Here is a 19,139-nt window from a genome sequence, read left to right as displayed (position 1 = left end):
GAAGCCCACCTTCCAGCACCTGGCCAGCCTTCCGCTGGAGAGACTCAGAGCCAGGAGCACTCAACGAGGCCCCACCCCAATTCCCCGATTCTCGGGAACTGTGTGCGCTAATAAGGGTTTCTTACCACGTGAAAAAGTACTCGACGTCACGGTTCATCAGAGAAAAGTTTGACACCCACTGGGCTGGCTAAAATTCAAGCAGTGCAAACAATGATTATTGGCAAGGATGTGGAACGGCCAGACCCACGCGGGAAAACTCTTCGGCAGCTTCGTATAAAGTTAAGAATACCTTTTTCTTTACCGGACGACTCAGGACATCTCACTCCTGGGTATCTCCCCGAAAGAAATGCAAACATACTCCCATAGAGACTCGTTCAAGAAGGTTTACAGTCGCTTTCCCGGTAACAGCAACAACAAAAAAGGGACGTCCAAGTGCCCATCACTAAGAGAGTAGATAAACTGCAGCATGTTTACATATTGGAATAAAGGAATACATAAAGCAGCAGTAAAAGAAACAAATCACTGATACACGCAGCTGAAAGATCGCTCAAGCGTCACGTGGATAAAAGCTAGACACTAAGTTCCTATTACCTGATTCCATTTAGATGAAGCTAATGATGATGGTGAGAGAAGTCATACAGGGTGACAGAACAGGAAAGGAAAGAACTTCCAGGGGTGATGGAAACTTTTTTTCTTTTTAATGTTTTATTTATTTTTGAGAGAGACAGAGTGTGAGCGGGGGAAGGGCAGACAGAGAGGGAGACAGAATCCAGGTTCTGAGCTGTCAGCACAGAGCCCGACGGGGGGCTCGAACTCGTGAACCCCGTGTGAGATCATGACCTGAGCCGAAGTCGGACGTTTAACCGACTGAGCCACCCAGGCAACCCGGAACTGTTTTTAGATCTTGGAAGTTGGTTATATAGGTACATGCATTTATCGGTGCTAATTAAACTACACATTTCAGATCCGTACACTGCATTTACAGAGACGGTATTAACAAAGAACACGCAAAAACCGAAATAATGAAACGTAAGAGGAGGAGTTTGGGAGGCCAGGGGCTGATTTCTTATTCTGTATTGCCCCAGGGGACTTGTTTCTTTCTCTCTCTGAGACATTTCCCTACTCATAAAACCAGAATGATCATATAAACTCCCTAATAAAGTGGCTAATATCATTTGTTGAGATCACAGAAAGCATAATAAATGAAAACTGCTATTGGTTAAGAAATCATTATAAAGAGTAAATAGCCTCGAGCCGGTCCCTGCCCTGGACGCCCTTCCCTGGATGTGTTCCAGCCAGCTGAAAGCCCACCCCAACACTGCTCCAGGGGATACGGGATTTGTGGTGCCTCAAGCGGGGCGGCACCTTCCCCCGCGGACTGACCCCATCCTCTACCACTGCCTCTGGGGCCCGCAGGGACGCACACTGCACCTGTCACCGGAGGAAACACGAACTGGCTCTGTCTACCAAGCGACTGGGGGAATCCCACCTCCCCAACACGGGGTCCAGAGGATTCAGTAGTGGTGAACCCTGCCCTTCAGACTGGCCAATCAGACTGCCTTCCTCGGACTACGGCGATTGGCTCAAGGACAGGGGTGTGGCCGAACCTGAACCACCGATTCAGCCTGGGAATTTGGGCGGAACTGCCGCGAAAAAGGACCTCTCTGCACCCCTGGAGTCACCAGGCAGGTAATGAATAGCCTCAGATGGCAGCTCCCAGAGAGCAGGGATTTTTGTCTGCTCTGTCGACTGCTGAGTTAGTCAAACCTCCTAGAATAGTTCCTGGCGTACAGCAGGTACTGGGCAAAGATTTGTTGAGTGAACTATACAAGCCTGTCCTCGTCCCAGAAAACAATCCCACCTCTAGATCCCACCGATGCCTGGAGAGACCACCTCAGCTTAGTACAGACAGCGCCTGGGAGTGTCAGAGGCACAAGGGAAGCAGCTAATAAAGGGACTAAGAGTGCTCTAGGGATGCCATCTGGAGTCGGGCGGTCCCGGATTCAAGTCCTGCCTCTGCTACTTGCTTGCTGTGGGACCTTGGGCACGTTTCTCAACCTCTCCGTGTCTCCACTTCCTCTTTCCCTTCCTGGCTAGCAGGGAAGCTGGTGCATTCAAGTCCTGTGCATGAACTGACATCAGGTTACTGAGCAGCTCTGCTCAGTTTCTTCATCCACTAAGGTAGTGTATCACGTTTAAGCCTTAGTGCTCGTGATAAGTAATGCTATTTTACATTATTCTTTCTTTTTTAAGATTTTTGTTTTGTTTTCAAGTAACCTCTACACCCAACGTGGGGCTTGAACTCACAACCCCAAGATCAAGGGTCGCATGCTCTACCAACTGAGCCAGCCAGGCGCCCCTACTTTATAGTCTTCTTCTTTTTTTTTTTAGAATGAGATTTTGTGTTTTACTTTATTTATTTATTTTTGTATATTTCTTTTTGAAGAGGGGAGGGGCAGAGAGAGAGAGAGACAGAGGATCTGAAACAGGCTCTGAGCTGTCAGCACAGAGCCCGACGCAGGGCTCGAACTCATGGGACTGTGAGATCATGACCTGAGCCGAAGTCAGACGCTTAACCGACTGAGCCACCCAGGTGCCCCTATGTTATTCTTTACTGTCTTATTAACAATATCTTCTCGGGGCGCCTGGGTGGCTCAGTCGGTTAAGCGGCCGACTTCGGCTCAGGTCATGATCTCACGGTCCGTGAGTTCGAGCCCCGCGTCAGGCTCTGTGCTGACAGCTCAGAGCCTGGAGCCTGCTTCCAATCCTGTGTCTCCCTCTCTCTCTGACCCTCCCCCATTCATGCACTGTCTCTCTCTGTCTCAAAAATAAATAAACATTAAAAAAAAATTTTAAAAAAACAACAATAAATTCTCCTGCCATTAGAGTCTAGAAGTAACACTCACCCCCCACTCCCCTCCCATATAGCACGTGGTGGTATGTGACTGGATTCTGGCCAATCTGCAGTGAGGGAAGTCTTCTGGGGGCTTCTGGGCAAAGACTTCTCTACTTGAAGAACACGCTCTCATTTCCCAGCCCCACCCCCCATCCCTCATACAAACATACATTCTCTCTCTCTCTCTCTCTCTCTCTCTCTCTCTCTCTGTCCCTTGGACACTGCCATAGAAAGGCATGATGTCTGGAGCTCCAGCAGCCCTTTGAAGCCTTGAGGAGAGTTACCGCCTGAACACAAAGATGGAATTGATGGAAAGAGTCCTCAGGTCCCTCATAACATCCCCAAGCCACCAACCCAACCACAGAGCCACCTTCCTCCACCAACAACAAACATCCTTCTGATTTCGGTTTAATTAAGGTTTACTGGCTGGGTTTTCAATTAATCACAGATGAGCGCCAACTGATTTGTATCTGGTTCTTTCTCTCAGGATAAGCATGTATTACTTTTGTAAATTTTAGTAAGTCGCTCCAGAAAACTTCGAAGGAAAAAACAAACAAACCCTAAAACCCAAAAGTAACCAAAAGTGTGATTCCATTAAAACAGAGAGATAATGACGGCAGCACATTCAGCACGGAGTCTGGGGCACACTAAGCCCTCAGCGGAGGGGAGCTGCTCGGGTATGTGAGCAGCAAACGCAAGGCCGAGGTGGGTTTGGCAGCCGAAGGATAGCTTAGTACAGAGGGGGAGCGAGGGGGCTCCTGAGGCGGGGCGCCTGGGTGGCTCAGCCGGTTAGGTATCCGACTTCAGCTCGGGTCATGATCTTGCAGTTAGTGGGTTCGGGCCCCACGTCGGGCTCTGTGCTGACAGCTCAGAGCCTGGAGCCTGCTTCGGATTCTGTGTCTCCCTCCGTCTCTGCCTCTCCCCCGCTCACGCTCGGTCTCTCAAAAATACATAAATATTAAAAAACTGTTTAAAAGGGGGCTCCCGAGGAAATCACCACCTATATGGGGGCTTAGGGGTCTGAAGTGGGGCCAACTGGAGCTGGAGAGCAGGAAAAGAGGAGAAGCCAAGAAGCTGGAAGCGGGGTAAGACTCCAGTGAGGGGCAGAGGCACATCCTGGGGGGCGGAGACATCAGGATAGGCCTCTCAGGAAATGACTAGAGAGTCTCAAGGAGGGGTGAACAAAGAGTAGGTAAGGTTTCTTTGGGGCATAGGAAGAAAATGTCAGGACTTCTGGTCATGTTTATGTTTTGAAGGAGGAGGAGGGAAAAGGGAGGAAGGAAAAGGAAGAGTACCAAGATGAAGGAAGGGGAGGAGGAAAAGGAGAAGAAACTGGGCTTTCCTAGGCGCAGACAGCTATAGGAGCTACCCTCTCAGCAGGCAGGTGCCATCAGCAACCCCGGATGCTGAAAGGGTGACACAGGCGCCCTCTCCTGTCCACTCAGCGTATTGCAGCCCGGGCAAATGGATTCCCGGGGCTATTCCCAGGTTGCAAATCAACCAGCCCTCACAAAACGGCTTCTTAAAAAAGACTCCTGCTCAGAAGCCATGGACTAAAAACTTAACAATGTGAGCGCAAGCATAATCCAACAAATGCCTCTGCATAGGAAGGGTGGGGCTGAAAGATGAGCAGTGGGATTAAATAGAGCTGACAGCACACTTGTCTCGTTTGGCTCTCTGTGTTTCTGTTTGTTAGGTCTTTGCCAGCTCTGACCGCCCCACACAAAGAATGTCAAAACTACACTCTCACAGAGAGTTTCCAAACGTATTTAACAACGCCTGTATAAGAAAATATTTTTAGCAAGAGGGAAAATATTTTTAGCAAGAGGAAAAATATTTGGGGGGGGGGGCATGAATAAACTAAACATTTTTATTTTGCTTTCTATTTTTTTAATGTTTATTTATTTGGGGGGATGCCAGTGCAAAGGGGGCAGGGGCAGAGAGACAGAGAGACAGAGAGAGAGAGACAGAGGGGATCCAAACAGGCTCCACGCTAACAGCAGCGAGCCCAAGTGGGGCTGGAACTCACAAACAGCGAGATCATGACCGGAGCCGAAGTTGGACGCTCAACCAATGGGCCACCCAGGTGTCCCTAAAAATTTTAGTTTTTAAATATTAATTTCACACCTTCCAAGTTTTTAACATTTTTAAGTGCACACAGTATATATTCACAGTATTATATGTCAGCACTATGCATGACTAGGTAACTGCACACACACACACACACACACACACACACACACACACGGAGAACGTGCAACATGTTTCCTTAACGGGACAGCATAATAAAAGCGGCATCTGGAGGTCACCAGTAGCAGCCTGGCTGTCATGCAACATAACTCATGTGGTGCTCTGGAGATTATAAATAGACCCCAGGGAAGTGATTTTCAAATGTTCTCTCGCACAGGAGGATCCTCTCTGGACAGTGGTAGCAATAAAAATGTCCAGCCCTTCCTTCCCCAGATGGACCCAATCAGGACCTGCAGGTGGCACTCCTGGGCAGCTAAGGGGAGCACCCCACACCACTTTTTTCCCTTGAGATGTCTTTCAGCATACCAGTCCTCTCGGCAGCTGTGTTTAATCTGGCGTTTGTTTAGTGCTTGCATTGAATTCTGAACGTCCACTGTATGGGTCATTTCTCAAAGCTCTATTCGGCTCTTTTTCCAACTGCCTGGTAATTTCTGATGGCACTCATGTTTTCACATCCCTCCTAAATGCGTCCCTTTCATATACAAACACAGGTATTTTACGTCCACATCTGATCTTTCTGATATCCACAGCGTTTCCAGATCTCGCTCGTGGTGCCTGTTTCTCCACACAGTACGTAACTTTTTCTCAGAGCTGCCAGGACGCCACCTGAAGGGATTCTCCAAGGCTCAGGCAAAAAGGGGACTCCTCCGGGGAGGGCTCGTTTGTCCGTGTCAGGTGCACACAGCCTGGGTTCATTCTCAGCTTGCTGTTTCCAGGGCCTTTCAAGGGGTATAATTCAGGCCCCAAACCCACATGAGGGACCATCAGTGGCCACAAATTCTCACAGGAGACTTTTTTAAATCTCCCTCTAGCCCTAAGGCTGTGCCTTCCTCTGCAGGGTGGGTTTTTCCTAGTTCACCCTTTCCCTCAAGGTACCCCTTTCCTGGGATCTGGTTTTGCACCAGATGGTCCCCTGCCCAGAGTTCCCACAGGATAGCTCCTGTCCCCAGGGCCACGGGATTCTGTCAATGTCCCCAGAGTATAAGGCGGCTTCAGTACTTACTCCCCTCCTTGGCTCCTTGCTCTGGGAGGAGTCCATTTCCTTCCTTGCAAGTACCCCATGCATTTCAAAGAATGCTTTAAACATTCTGTGAAGCGTTAGGTAGTGGGAGGCCCTCTCCTAAGCCACACAGCCCTCTCTCTATTTGACTCAGATAACTCTGATCCCAGCTCCTAACCAGACACACATAATAACTGCTCCGTGCTAGTTAGAAATGTGCAGGGGAAAGCCCAGATCCTTCTGCCCGTGGTAAGCCTGTGAGAGCTGGCTGAGGAAGGGGGATCACTACCACCGCGAGGTAGGAAGTCCTGACCGTTCTGTTTGGCTACGACAGCGGGCCAGGAGCGCACAGTGAGAAGGATCCCACCAGAAGGCTTAGCATTAGGAGGATGATGATGATGATGGCGACGGGAAAACGTTTAGGCAGTGCTTAAGGGCCGGGCACCGTTGAATGCTCTGTGGATATGAACTCATGGCACCGCTGTAACAATACAACATTCAGACAACAAAACTGAGGCCCAGAGAAGCTAAATAACTTGCCAGGGGTCACAAAGAAAGTGGCAGAACTGGGACTCACCCACAGGCAGCCCAGCTGCAGAGGACGGGTGCTTGGTCACTGAGCCACGCTGCTATTTATTGAACTTAGAACGTTCCAGGCCTTTGCTAGGGGTATTCCTGCAAGCAACAGACCCTCCCCATCAGACCTATGAGGTAAGGAGTCTGAAACACATCTCAGGAGGCTGAACTCAAGGTGTCGGCAGGGGAGAACACCTTTCCTTGCCTCTTTCAGCTTCTAGAGACTGCCTGCATGTCTTGGCTCACGGCCCCTCCTCCGTGTTCAAGACCAGCAAGGCAGCATATTCAAATCGTTCCCTCTCCTGTCTCCCTCTTTCACCTATAAGGACCCTTATGATTATCCTGGCACACCTGGATGATGCAGGACCCTCTCTCCCTGTCCCCACACCCTTGATTTCAATCACACCTGTAAAGTCCCCTCTGTCACGGAAGTCAACCCATTTGACAGGTTCCTGGGATTAGGATGTGGACATCTTTAGGGGACAATTATCCCGCCGACTGTGAGTAGTAAGCCAGGAAAAATGACCAGTATTTTAGGAATAAACACAAACAAACCGGGATTTTCCCACTGCCCAGGGACGCCCCGCGGCCCCCCCAGAAGTGTCAGCAGAACACTTTGCAAGAGTGCTCCCAACATGCCTGGCGGCACCAATCACCAAACGTACGTATCTCGACCTCTCCCTCACCCCACCACAGAAATCTTTGCTTAAAAAGATCCTTGGGGCACCTGGGTGGCTCAGCCAGTTAAGTGACCGACTTCGGCTCAGGTCATGATCTCATGGTTCGTGGGTTCGAGCCCCGCGTCCGGCTCTGTGCTGACAGCTCAGAGCCTGAAGCCTACTTTGGATTCTGTGTTTCCCTTTCTCTCTGCCCCTCCCCTGCTCACGCTCTGTGTCTCTTTCTCTCGAAAATAAACAACCATTTAAAAAAAAATTTTTTTTAATATAAATAAATAAAAAGATCCTTGCTAGCAGACAGTCTTTCCTTTGCTGTCCTGCCCTCTGCTCCTGTGCAGTGTATTCAATAAACCTCTATCTCCTCTGTTCCACTTTCGTGAATTCTTTCCTCGCTGGTGCTGCTGGCCTCCACCCAACCGGGTTGCCCCACATTTGCTGGCCCTCGTGGGAACCCTCTGCCATCCAGATTTTCCAGGAATTTCTTGGGACATTCCCTCGTGGACCGATTCTACCCTCCTTGGGGAACTGACTGACGGTCAAGGTTACTCCTCGGTGAGGATCCGAAGCCCCAGGGGGAACCGGCCACGCTGCCCTTGCCCGAAAGGGTGAGGGATTTCCCCTTTTGCCCTTCAGAGGGATCCCTCCCTCCATCTCCTTTCTCTCTTTGGCCCTTCGGCGGCCTAACCCTAGTGCTCCTCAGACAACTGAAGATCTCTGGCCAGGGTGGCTCCCGCGTGTGGTCGGAACGTCCGAGGGATGACAGGTTGGACTGTCCGCGCCTATGAGGGCAAAAGACCCCTTTCCTCGGCTCTCCCGCTCCCCGAGGCCTCCGGTCCCAACGACCAGCACAACTGCAGTGGCACCTCGTCCAGGGCAAATCCACACACATTATGGGCTGGTGGGGACCCGTCTCTGACCCTGGCTGACTTCAGCCACCTTGCTTCTTTTGGGTCCCCCCACCTTTTTTTCCTTTGTTCCTGTGGATCTGGCCACCATCTTGATCTATGGGAAAAGCATGTTGCTACACGTCTGAGTGAATCCAACAATTCCATGTACAAGGCACGGTTCAACAAGGATTCCGGCTCATACCATTGGAGGGTCCCCTCCCCCTAAATCCCGTGGACCTGGCCGCCGAGGAATTTCACTCCAATCGCCTATCAGCATGTTAATCTAATACCGTGCTCTGGTCCATAACGGCACAGAACCCCTGATGGGCCGACAAGTGGAGGCAGGGACGGCGCCCCCCAACCCCGCTTCAGCTTGAAGCAGCTACTGAGGATGAGGCCTCTCCCCTAAATGCCGAAGACCTGTCATTGTGGATCTGTCAGCGGGGAATGGAGAGGCCGCTTTTAGGCAACGGGCTTGAGCAATGGAAAAGCAAGTAAGCGAAAAGGGCCCGCAGGGACCACTGGACTGAATGCACACAGGCTCACGAGGTGACCCACCTCAGGACATCCATAGGCCCCAGCTGACCGATGGGCTACTTAACTGGGCACCTGTATCGAAAAAGGGAAATTCCATACCTTCCCATACCTCCTCCCTCTCCCCCCTTAGCTATAGCCCCCCACCACTGCCACGGAGCAGACGGTCTCTCTTTTGCTGCTCCCTTACAGTGTGTCCGATAAACTTCTATCTCCCCAAGTAAGTAAAAAAATCATAAAGTAAAAAGATCCTTGCCTCCCCAACACAGCGTATCATCGATGACTTACGCTCCTTGTATTTACTGTTCTTTCCTCAGAAGTACCTATCTACCACTCCGGCCTCCGTTGTGAGAACACAGCCAGGCCCGCCCTGCTGAGTCCAAAGCATCTCAGCCAAAGGCACAGATGCTGGATGTGCTGGTCAGCGCGCGGAGGCCTGACCCATGAGAATGCACAGCTGCCATAGGATCTGGAAAATTCTGCTCACACAGGCTGGGGGCCACGGCAAGGGGAAGACAGCAAAGGGAAAATACCAAACGACATGATTTTTAGAGTGTAAATATAGAAGAAGTCCGTGCACTCTAACACCTAATAGCACCTCTAACTAAATCTATTCCCAAGCTGAATTCCTGGTCTTTTCTGTCCAACCTGCCCCCTCTTGCAGTCATTGTCACACCCAATCCAGGGGAAATCGTGCCAGTGCCGCCTTCCAAACAAATCTACTGGGTATTCATTACCAAGGGGAAGAGGAAAGGTTCTTTTAGTGGTCACCACCTTAACCAAGGGATCCAAGTTACCATCACAAATGATGGAACAAACAGACATCAGGAGCCCCCTGAGGTGATGTCCTTGGGGCACACTGTCATGTCTGTGGTGTTCCTGCCAAAGATGCTCAGTGTGAATCAAATCAGAGGAAGCAATCAGAAAACTCCAGACTGTGAGGCATTCTGGGACAACTGGCTTGAATTCTTCCAAATGTCAACGTCATGAAAAAAGGAAAGAGAGAAAGAAAGAAAGAAAGAAAGAAAGAAAGAAAGAAAAAAGAATGCTATTATAGAGCAGGATCGGCAAACTTTTTCTGAAAAGGCCACGGCATAAATATTTTAGACCTGTGGGCCCTAAAACCCAACTCTGCAGCCACAGTCAATATGCAAACAAATGAGTGTGGCTGTGTGCCAATAAAACTTTATTTACAAAGACGGGCAGTGGGCTGGATTGCTAAACCACGTCGTAGATTAAAGGATACTAAGGAGGCGTGACAATCAGGCGCAGTGCGTGATCCTTGAGCAGACCCTAGATTAAAAATAATAATAAACCACTAAAAAGGGCGTTTTGGGGATAACTGGAGAAATCAGAAAATGAGCCATGTATTAAATATTAGCTATATATTAAGTAATATCGCTATCAATATCATTGTTATCAATGTTAAATTTGTGACATCGGTGCTGCGTCATATACGAGAATGTCTTTGTTGTTAGGAAACACAGACTAAAGTATTTATGTCCGCAACTTATTTTGAAATTGTTTAGAAAAAGAAGAGTGTGTATACATATGCAAACGCATATATGTATGAGAGCGAAACAAGGCAAACTTGTGGAAAGCGAATAACTGATGAACTAGGTGGTAAAGGGTATGTAACTGATGATCGATCGTACCATTCTTCCTTTTTTTCTTAAATAACTTAAGCTTTTTGTTTTGTAAGTGTATTTCTTTATTTTCAGTGATCTCTACGCCCAACACGGAAGGACTCACAATCCTGAGATCAGCATCTGAAGCACCAGCCAGCTGCCCCTACACCATTCTCTCTTTCAACTGCTCTGCGGGTTTGACATTTTTAAAGTGGTTTTGTTTTCTTTTTAATTTATTTTTGAGGGAGAGAGACAGAGCGTGAGCGGGGGAGGGGCAGAGAGAGAGAGGGAGACGACAGAATCCGAAGCAGGCTGCAGGCTCTGAGCGGGCAGCACAGAGCCCCACACGGGGCTCGAACCCACGAACCGTGAGATCACGACCTGAGCCGAAGTCGGATGGCCAACCCATTAAGCCACCCAGGCGCCCCTGGGTTTGCCAGGTGAAAAAACATCTCCAGAAACGGAGGCCTCCTCCCCACTCACCTTCTACCTAGAGTACTGTGGTCAACTCCTCCCTGCAGCCACCTTTACCCTAAGATTGCCAAAAGGCTCCTGTTAAAATATAACTCAGATCCTGTCCCTCCTTGGCTGATACCTTCCAGGGAGTCCCACCCACTCAAAAGGAAAACCAAAGCACTGCAGGGGCCCACGGGCCCTGAGCAACTTGCCCCCACCTTTCCACCCTCAGTTTCCCCTCTACCCTGTCTCTTTGCTCAGCCACACTGGCTTCCTCACTGCTTGTCAAACGTTATCAGGCAAACTCTCACCTCAGGGCCTTTGCAAGTGCAGGAATGTTCGTTCTTTCTCCAGATACCTGCACTGCATGCTCCCTCCTCTCATATTCTCACTGAGGTCTCCCTGCTGCCCTCTCTAAACTTACAACCGTTCCCCCAGACGGTTCTCCTTTTGCAGCCCTGATGCTTCCTCCCAGAGCAAGTACTGCTATCTACAAGAATTCAGAGTTTAACTACTTATTTTATGATCTGGCTCCCCCTGCCCCCGCCCCAAGAATGCAAAATCCCCAAGGCCAAGATTCTGTGCCTTTTCTTCTTTTCTGTATCCATAACATCTACACAACAGCCTTTTCTCAGTACCACAGACTGACTTAGCATTTTACAGCCATTTACTCCTCACAACAGAAGCGTTCTTGACCGCATAAATGAACACGTAGCGGACCCACAAAATGGGAATAATTTTGTGAGGATTTAATGCCAGGAGGCCTGTGAAGTGCTCAGCATAGAGCCTGGCACAAAGTGAGTGCCCATTAAATGTTGCTATTATATAATGCCCACTGCACAGAAGACTGAAGCTCTGAGTGACCTTGCCAGGAAGGCGTGGGGTCCAGATTAGAAGCGATGTCAGTGTGACCCAAGAAGCCACTTCCTAAACCACGGTGCTAAGACACGGTGTTGGGGAGAAAGGCAGTGGGAGAACCCAGAAACTAGCGCTGGGAATCCAGAGGGCAGGGTTTTTTTTTAAGTCCTGACTCTGGCCCAAACTCCCATGTGTGACCTCGGCAATTCCCTTCTGGTCTCGAGGCCTCAATGTTCTCTGCTGTAAACTGGGGGAGTCATTTCCCTTCCCTGACATGGGGATGTAACAGTGCGAGGGTCAAATGAGAGAAGTGATAGGGGAGCACTCTGGTAGCTGCGAAACCCGACGCTTTTCCATTCTAAGATCTGCACCTCTGGCAGAGGCCTCACAAAATATCAAAGCACCAAGAATTCTAGGCCCTGGAAAGCAAACTTTAGGTACCCAAACTTATAAGGACGGCCTGGCAAACGACCCGATCAAGTCTCTCCTTGGCCCCGCCCCTAGTTCCTCTCAGTCCCAGAATGTCCCGCCCATATTACTACTGCCCCCTACACTATGGGCTCGTCTAGACGTCAGTCTTCACGTGCTCTCTTCCTCTATTGGCTGATATTCCTAACTCGGGCGAGGGCGCCCTGCCCTGCCCCCTGCTCCACGGCCGTTCTTACTATTGGGCTACCCGCATGCCCCTCTTCCAAGAACCCTCCTTATTGGCTGTAGAGCTTTGCCGGTTCGGGCTGTGATTGGTTGGAAACAGAAGTCCATCCCCTGAGCAACCACCAGAGAGGGGTTGGAGAATGGAAAGGTTGGAGAGATGTGGGGTCAAACTCACGCTGAGCGGGCGGGAGGCAGATATAGGTCTTGAAGAACTCGCTTCGGCGGGCGGCCTCCTTAATGCGGTTGGCAAGCGGCTTGCTGACCTGCCGAATTCCCAGGTATAGCAGCTTCGCCATAGGGAACGCGCCTACCACCATCTTGGCGGTCGCACGGGGCACGCGCAACCTTGCCGACTGGGCGGGGCGCCTCCGATCTCTCCCTCCTCCCCCGCCCGTTCGTCTCCGTGCGTGCGTGCGTACGTGCGTACGCTCGGGGAGGGGGCACTGCAGGGGCGCCCCCTGATGTCACCGCGTCGACGCTGACGCTTGACGTCCGATCGTTGAATATGCAAATAAAAAGCGGAAGTGAGGCGGGTCAGGGGGCGGAGCCGTTAAACTGCTGCTCGCGGGAGCGTGGTTGGGTTCCCACGCCCGCTTTGGCTGTTGTCACCGTGTTCTTTCGTGACATCTTGTACTTAGGTGGCTTCCCCGCTTAAAGGAGTCTCTTAATTAGTCCTGATTAGGGCTAATGAGTCCCAAATGCACTTTCCCCGCAGGTTAGAGCCCTCACTGGGAATAAGAAAAAACCGACCATGAAGTCATACAGACCTGGGTTGGGATCCCAGCTCCGCCCTTTGCTTGCTTGTGATGTTAGGCGAATGATGTAACCTTTCTGGGCATCAGTATTCCCGTCTACAAAAGGGGACTTACCTTGTTAGGTAGTTGTAAGGCTTGCCTGCGAATCTCGAATGTCAAACAGTGAGTGAGCCGTGGTAAGTGGTTAGAAGGTGCCAGTCACCGCCCTCGATACACAGCCCTTAATGCTATACAGGTATTAACATTATTATTGCTAACTCCAGCCTGAGGGTGCATTCCATTTCCAGAAATAGCTAATCCAACCCTTTCCTAAGTGACTGAGGCACGGAGTCGGGGCGGGGGGCTAGCAGAGGTCTCTCAGCCAGCAGAAGGGGGATAGCCCAGCGTCTTGGCTAGTAAAACCACACCCTTCTCAAGCAGCCCCACTTCCTCCATTGGTGGGCGAGGGTCCCCAGGGAGCTGGCTCAAGAAGGAGTTTAAGGACATGTCCCAGACTGTCCTCCTTTACCCAGCAGGGAGCAAAATCATATAAACAAGGTCAGGGAGGGGTTGAGAGAAATTTCTGGATGACGGAGTCTTGATGGGTAATTAAGAGATTCTAGGAGAGAGAGGGGAGGGCAGAGGAGTGGTGTGTAGGAGGAAGCGGCCCTTCAGAAGGCAGAATGAGAGCAATCGGGGCTTTCCAGGGGGGGACTTGGGGCTTTCCTCGGCATCCACTCAGACTCCTTTCGTGTCCTTTGTCAAATCCCTGAGACAGATGGACCTCCTTATCTCCATCTGTAATGATGGCACGGACACGTGTGAACCCGGTTATTCTAAATTAGTAAAAATGCCAAGACTCCATAAAAACTACCCTTCTGGACTGAAGGTGTGACAGAACTTGGCGCCTATTCAAGGTCAATTATCTACTTGGAACTAAACCCCTCCCCAATTTACAGACTGGCCAACTGAAGCCAGAGGAAGAAAAGGATTTATCCAAAGTTCCAGGGGTAATCAGATTGGAGCTAAGTCCCAGAATGGATTTCTGGGTCCCTGCCAGGTCTTCTCCTTATTCCTGGGATGTTCGTCTGAGGCCCAGAGACCTATTCAGGGGCTGAGGTCCCCCCTGATGGGTTTAGGAAACTTCCAAAGCGTACATGACTTTTTTCTGTTTATTTCACTGCTGTTTCCTCAGCTCCTAGAACAGTGCCTGGCACACAGTAGGTGCTCAATAAATATTTACTGAATAAACGGGAATGAGCATTTGGTGGAGGGGCAGAGGGCAGGCTGTCATCTGATTCTCCCAGGAGACTGTGTTCCAGAAAGTTCTGGCCCCTTATATGTCCATCCCAGTAGCTTTATGGCTTTGGTGTGGGAAAGTTATGAGGCCCCGTAAATCCCAGGCTTCCCTCTTTTTCTCTCCGCACCCAACAAAGCCCCAACTTCCTGCGTATCAGTTAACCCCCCTCCTGCAAAACCATTTTCCTCATTGAATCTGTTTTTGTTTTTTTTTTTTTTTTTTCTCATTCCCCTCCTCCCTCCTCTTCCCTTCTCTGGGAAGGGTTTCCAGGAACCTCTTCTGGGGCAAGGGTGTGTGTGTGTGTGTGTGTGTGTGCGCGCGCGATGGAGATCTTCACATTGCATCAGGAGCTTGGAGCCTGTTACACATCCATTGGGAGGAAGAGACCGAAGTGACCTATCAGAAAGGGCAAGGCCTGTCCAGCGCTGGGTGCTCCCTCCTACTCTCCAGCGCGGTCATGGAAGGATGGCCATTCCTCGTGGCCCCCGAGGGCCGGGAGAGGGAGGGCGACACCATCCACCAAGGCAGGCCGCCTTGACCACCCTGGGGCCTGGGAACAGAAGCAGAGATGGAGAGGGGAGAGAGAGCCCAGGATAACCCCAACATTGACTCACCAGCTGTGTGACCCTGGCCTAGTCATTTGGCCTCTCCAGTGACCGCCCTGGAATAGGGCCTGGGATCATTCCCGGAGGTCCTTCTAGTTCAGGCCCTGTGGTCACCCTTTTCTCAGGATGGGCAAGGGGTTGGTGTTACAGGATCCCACAAGGCCCTGCGCTCCTGCTTCCATCATTTTGAAGCCTTCCTTCAAAATAAATCCCAAAGCTGACCGCTGTTCCTTGCTCACCACGCCCCCCCCCCCCCCCCCGTTAAGCTGCCAGCACAGCATCTCCTGCCTGAAACTATGGCAGTCACCTATCACTGGCCTCCCATACTGGTTCCCACTCAGTAGCCAGCAGGATCCTGTTCACACTTAAGTCAAATCCCACCCCTCCTCTGCTAAGAACCCTCCTGTGGCTCTCCTTTATTTCAGAGTAGAAGGCAAAATTCTCACCGGGACCTACAAAGCCCCCAAAAGGTCGGCCCGTCCTTTGCCAGTCTCATCCATCGGCGACCATTCCCCTCACCCTGCAGGCCTCCTGCTCCATCTATACCACTATTCCTTGGCTTTGCATTCTCTGTTCCCTCTGCGTGCCGTCCGCTTCCCCACCGACAGCCACACGGCTGACCCCCACACCTGCACGTCTTAGCTCGAATGTCGCTTTCCGGTGAGCCCTCCCCGGACCTCCTTCTCTAGATCAGAGTTCTCCGTCCCCTCAGTCGGCTGTATTTTTCCCCAGTACACTTACCAGTTCCAAACATTGTATTTATTTTTATTTACTTGTTTACCGTGAGCCCCGTGAGGGTGGGGCCTGGGCTGATTTGGTCACCCTTGTGTTCCCAGCCCCAGCCAGCACAGGGCTGGGCAGAGAGTAGATATAAATAAATCTCTGTTGAACAAATGAATAAATACCCTTCTCTTGTCCTGAGCCCCTTCCCAAGCTTGCCCTGCTCGCCACTCCTCCAGCCAGTCTGCCCCGATTGCCCTTCCTTTAGGTTCTGAAAGTCTCCCTGGCCCTCAGTCCTGACTTGGAGAACACGGTTTATCTAGAAACTCACACGTGTTCTTTGTGCCCTCACTCCCTTATATGATCAGGGGCTTCCCAAGGGCAAAGATGTTCACTCTGCACTCAGTGAATTTCTTCTTCCGTTTCCTTCAGTCACAAAAATTCTACCTCCTTGTTGGAAATATCCTTTTTTCTCTTTTGGTCTTTACCTTCTGGAGACCAAACATTTGACTTCATTTACCTTGTCCCCTCCTCCAGGAAGCCCTCCCTGACTCACAGACTGGGTCCGATGTCCTTTGGGCTCCCTGTCTGAGCCCCCACCCAGTCAGGATCATCACTGTCTGGGGGCAGGTCTGCCTCCCCCATGGGAGTGTGGGCGAGTGAAGAAGGGCCAGCGGTGTCCTTGGTCACCGCTATGTCACGAGTACCACCCAGCGCAGTGCTAGGCACAGATAAACTGAAGGAGGTCACGGTGGATGATGATGGACCAGTGACCCACCAACCTCACCGTTTTCCTATTTTCTTACACTCTCCCGAATGTTAACGCAGCCTTATTTGCATACGGTTTGCATACATCAGACCAGGAGGGAAGGGAATGTGGGCTACGATTTGAGGAGCGGGGAGAGGGAGTTGTGCGCAAGTCGGAGGTTCACTGTGCTGGCGGCAGCATCTTTAGCTGGACCTGGTCCGCCTGGGAGGGTGGAGCTGCCGCCCAGCCAGCTGCCATGGCCTTGGCCATGCTGTTCCTCTTGGAAGTGAGCGGGGTCTCCAGGGTGAGCGACGCGTTGGCCATCTCCTGCGGCTTGTCACTGGCCAGGAAGCGGAGCAGATTGTGCAGGGCCTTGGCCACGTCGCTGCGGGCCCCCTCGTTGACGAGGCAGTAGAGGATGGGGTCGGCCACGCAGTTGAGGCTGGTGAAGGCCAGTGAGCTGTGGTACGCTGAGAAGACGCGCTCCTCGAAGCCACAGTCCCACGGGCGGCCCAGGTAGACGGCGCTGCGTGAGAGCAGGAGCACGTGGTAGGGCGCGAAGCAGACCAGCACGATGGCGATGAGGCTGAGGGCCAGCCGCTTGATCTTGGCCTTCTCCTGGCGCTCGGTGGACACGCTGCCCCGCACGGCCCGCAGGATGCCGCGGTAGGACAGCAGCATGAGCGCCCACGGGAAGAGGAAGCCCACAAAGACCCGGTAGAGGTTCATCCAGGCCACCCAGCCCTCCATGGGGAACTTCTCAAAGCAGAAGGTGTGGTTGTAGCGGTCACGGAAGAGCTCGTCGTGGAACAGGGGTGCCGAGTTGGCCCCCAGCTCCGTGGCCCAGACCACAGAGCTCACGGCCACGGCCGTCTTGACGCGGCGCAGGCGGGCAAACCGCAGCGGGTGGGCCACAGCCAGGTACCGGTCCACGGAGATGCAGCACAGGAAGGCGATGCTGATGTAGATGTTGGTGTAGAAGATGAACCCGAAGAGCTTGCAGGAGCCGGGGCCGTGGATCCAGTTGTCGTGGTGCAGGAAGTAGTCGACCCACAGCGGCAGCGTGCAGATGTACAGCAGGTCGGCGATGCTCAGGTTCATCAGGTACACGCCCAGCTCGTTGCGCTGCCGCACCTGGCGGTAGGCCGCCCACAGGGCCAGGCAGTTGGTGGGCAGGCCCACCCCGATGACGAAGATGTAGAGGGACGGCGGGAAGAGGTGGTCCACGCGCGAGTCCACGTGGCAGCCCTCCCACGTGCGGTTGCCCATCCTCGGCACTGGGGCTTTCGAGGCACTTCCCCTGGCCCACGGGGGCTGTGGGGCCACGGGGGGCGGGAGGCCATCGGGCCCCCTGAGCCCCCTCCTTGGGGGCTCAGGGGAACATGGCGGGAGGTAGTCCACGGGGAAGAGACGAGGGTGACCGTGAATTGTGGGCCAGCCTGGGCGGGGAAGGGTAGAGCTGGAGAGGGAAAAGTTGGAGGAAGGACAGAATTAGGACAGGGAGGAGGCTTGGGGGAGGGGGGGCGGGATTATAAAAGCTTTGTCTTGTCAAGGGGGTGTCTACAGACTCAGTCAGAGTGTAAATGAGGGAATACTGGGGTACGGGTGGTGGTAAGAGGAAGATATTTGTATGGGGCGCCTGGGGGGCTCAGTCAGTTAAGCATCCGACTTGGGCTCAGGTCATGATCTCAGTTTGTGAGTTCAAGCCCTGCGTGGGGCTCCATGCTGACAGCTCGGAGCCTGGAGCCTGCTTTGGATTCTGTGTATGTGTCTCTCTCTCTCTCTCTGCCCCCCCTCCTCTCTCTCTCTCTCTCTCTCTCTCTCTCAAAAATAAATAAACATTAAAAAAATGTATAAAAAGGGAGATATTTGGAGAGATCAGAGAAAGTAAGTGTGGCTGTGTGGAAATGGCAAAATATGCAAGATAGTTTGAGACAGGACAGACCGCAGTCAGGGAGTGTTGAGAACGCCAGGCAAGTTCATTCAGGGTGCCGACGCTTCCCAGGACCCCGGTGTGAAATAAGGAAATAAGCAAGGTAGCCAGCAAAGAGAAGAGCGTGGAAAAGCAGGAGACCTTGGTCCGGGGAATGTGGGAAGGGTTTTTAAGAAACAGGAAGGAGGTGAGTAAGGGCTATGCAAAGGAGGGTTACAGATGGAGTGAGGAACTTGAGGGGGGCAGGGGGGGGGACTCCTGGGTCGATCTTCGTACGAGCCGGGCAGCAAGCTGGGGGGAGGTGGCCCACCTCACACAGCAAAGCTGACTTAACAGCGCCTGTAGGGAGAGAGGTCTGCAGTGAGGGGAGTCAGGGACACCCCCTTCTCCCCACACCCCTTGCCATAACCTCTGGGCTGTAAGAGGGTGGACGTCCTCCTGCAAGAGGGTGGCGATGCCCAATTGAGCCTCTTTCTAAGCAATGGATCTCTAAAAGTGCAGGTCTGGGGATCCAGATATATTTTCCCAGACAGATATTAAAATAAAGACCCAACTCAGATTTTCGAACTTCCTTCCAGGGAACTGTGTAAAATGCACCGCTGTGGCATCATGCTTTGGGAAATGCTAACTCTGTCATTTCACAGACAGGGACATGGGGCCCAGAAAGACTGGTCGCTCCCCCC

The 19,139-nt window shown here is 51.9% G+C and overlaps 2 protein-coding genes across 2 annotated transcripts in view; both read right to left on the bottom strand.

The window, feature by feature from the left end:
• OPA3 (outer mitochondrial membrane lipid metabolism regulator OPA3) overlaps window positions 1-12,820 on the bottom strand; it is a 49,806-nt gene extending 36,986 nt beyond the window's left edge. The window contains exon 1 of the mRNA XM_049621196.1: window positions 12,592-12,820. Within this exon, the coding sequence (XP_049477153.1) occupies window positions 12,592-12,733 (142 nt within the window). The 5' untranslated portion in view covers window positions 12,734-12,820. The remainder of the gene's footprint in view (window positions 1-12,591) is intronic.
• A 2,709-nt stretch (window positions 12,821-15,529) lies between these two features.
• Window positions 15,530-18,287, bottom strand: GPR4 (G protein-coupled receptor 4). The gene has a single exon (XM_049621192.1). It carries the CDS (start codon window positions 17,790-17,792, stop codon window positions 16,704-16,706), a length of 1,089 nt encoding a protein of 362 aa, XP_049477149.1. The 5' UTR covers window positions 17,793-18,287; the 3' UTR covers window positions 15,530-16,703.
• Window positions 18,288-19,139: the final 852 nt, after the last annotated feature.

This window comes from Panthera uncia, assembly GCF_023721935.1.
Source record: "Panthera uncia isolate 11264 chromosome E2 unlocalized genomic scaffold, Puncia_PCG_1.0 HiC_scaffold_19, whole genome shotgun sequence".
NCBI classification, from domain to species: domain Eukaryota; kingdom Metazoa; phylum Chordata; class Mammalia; order Carnivora; family Felidae; genus Panthera; species Panthera uncia.
This window is presented reverse-complemented; position numbering and strand designations above follow the sequence as displayed.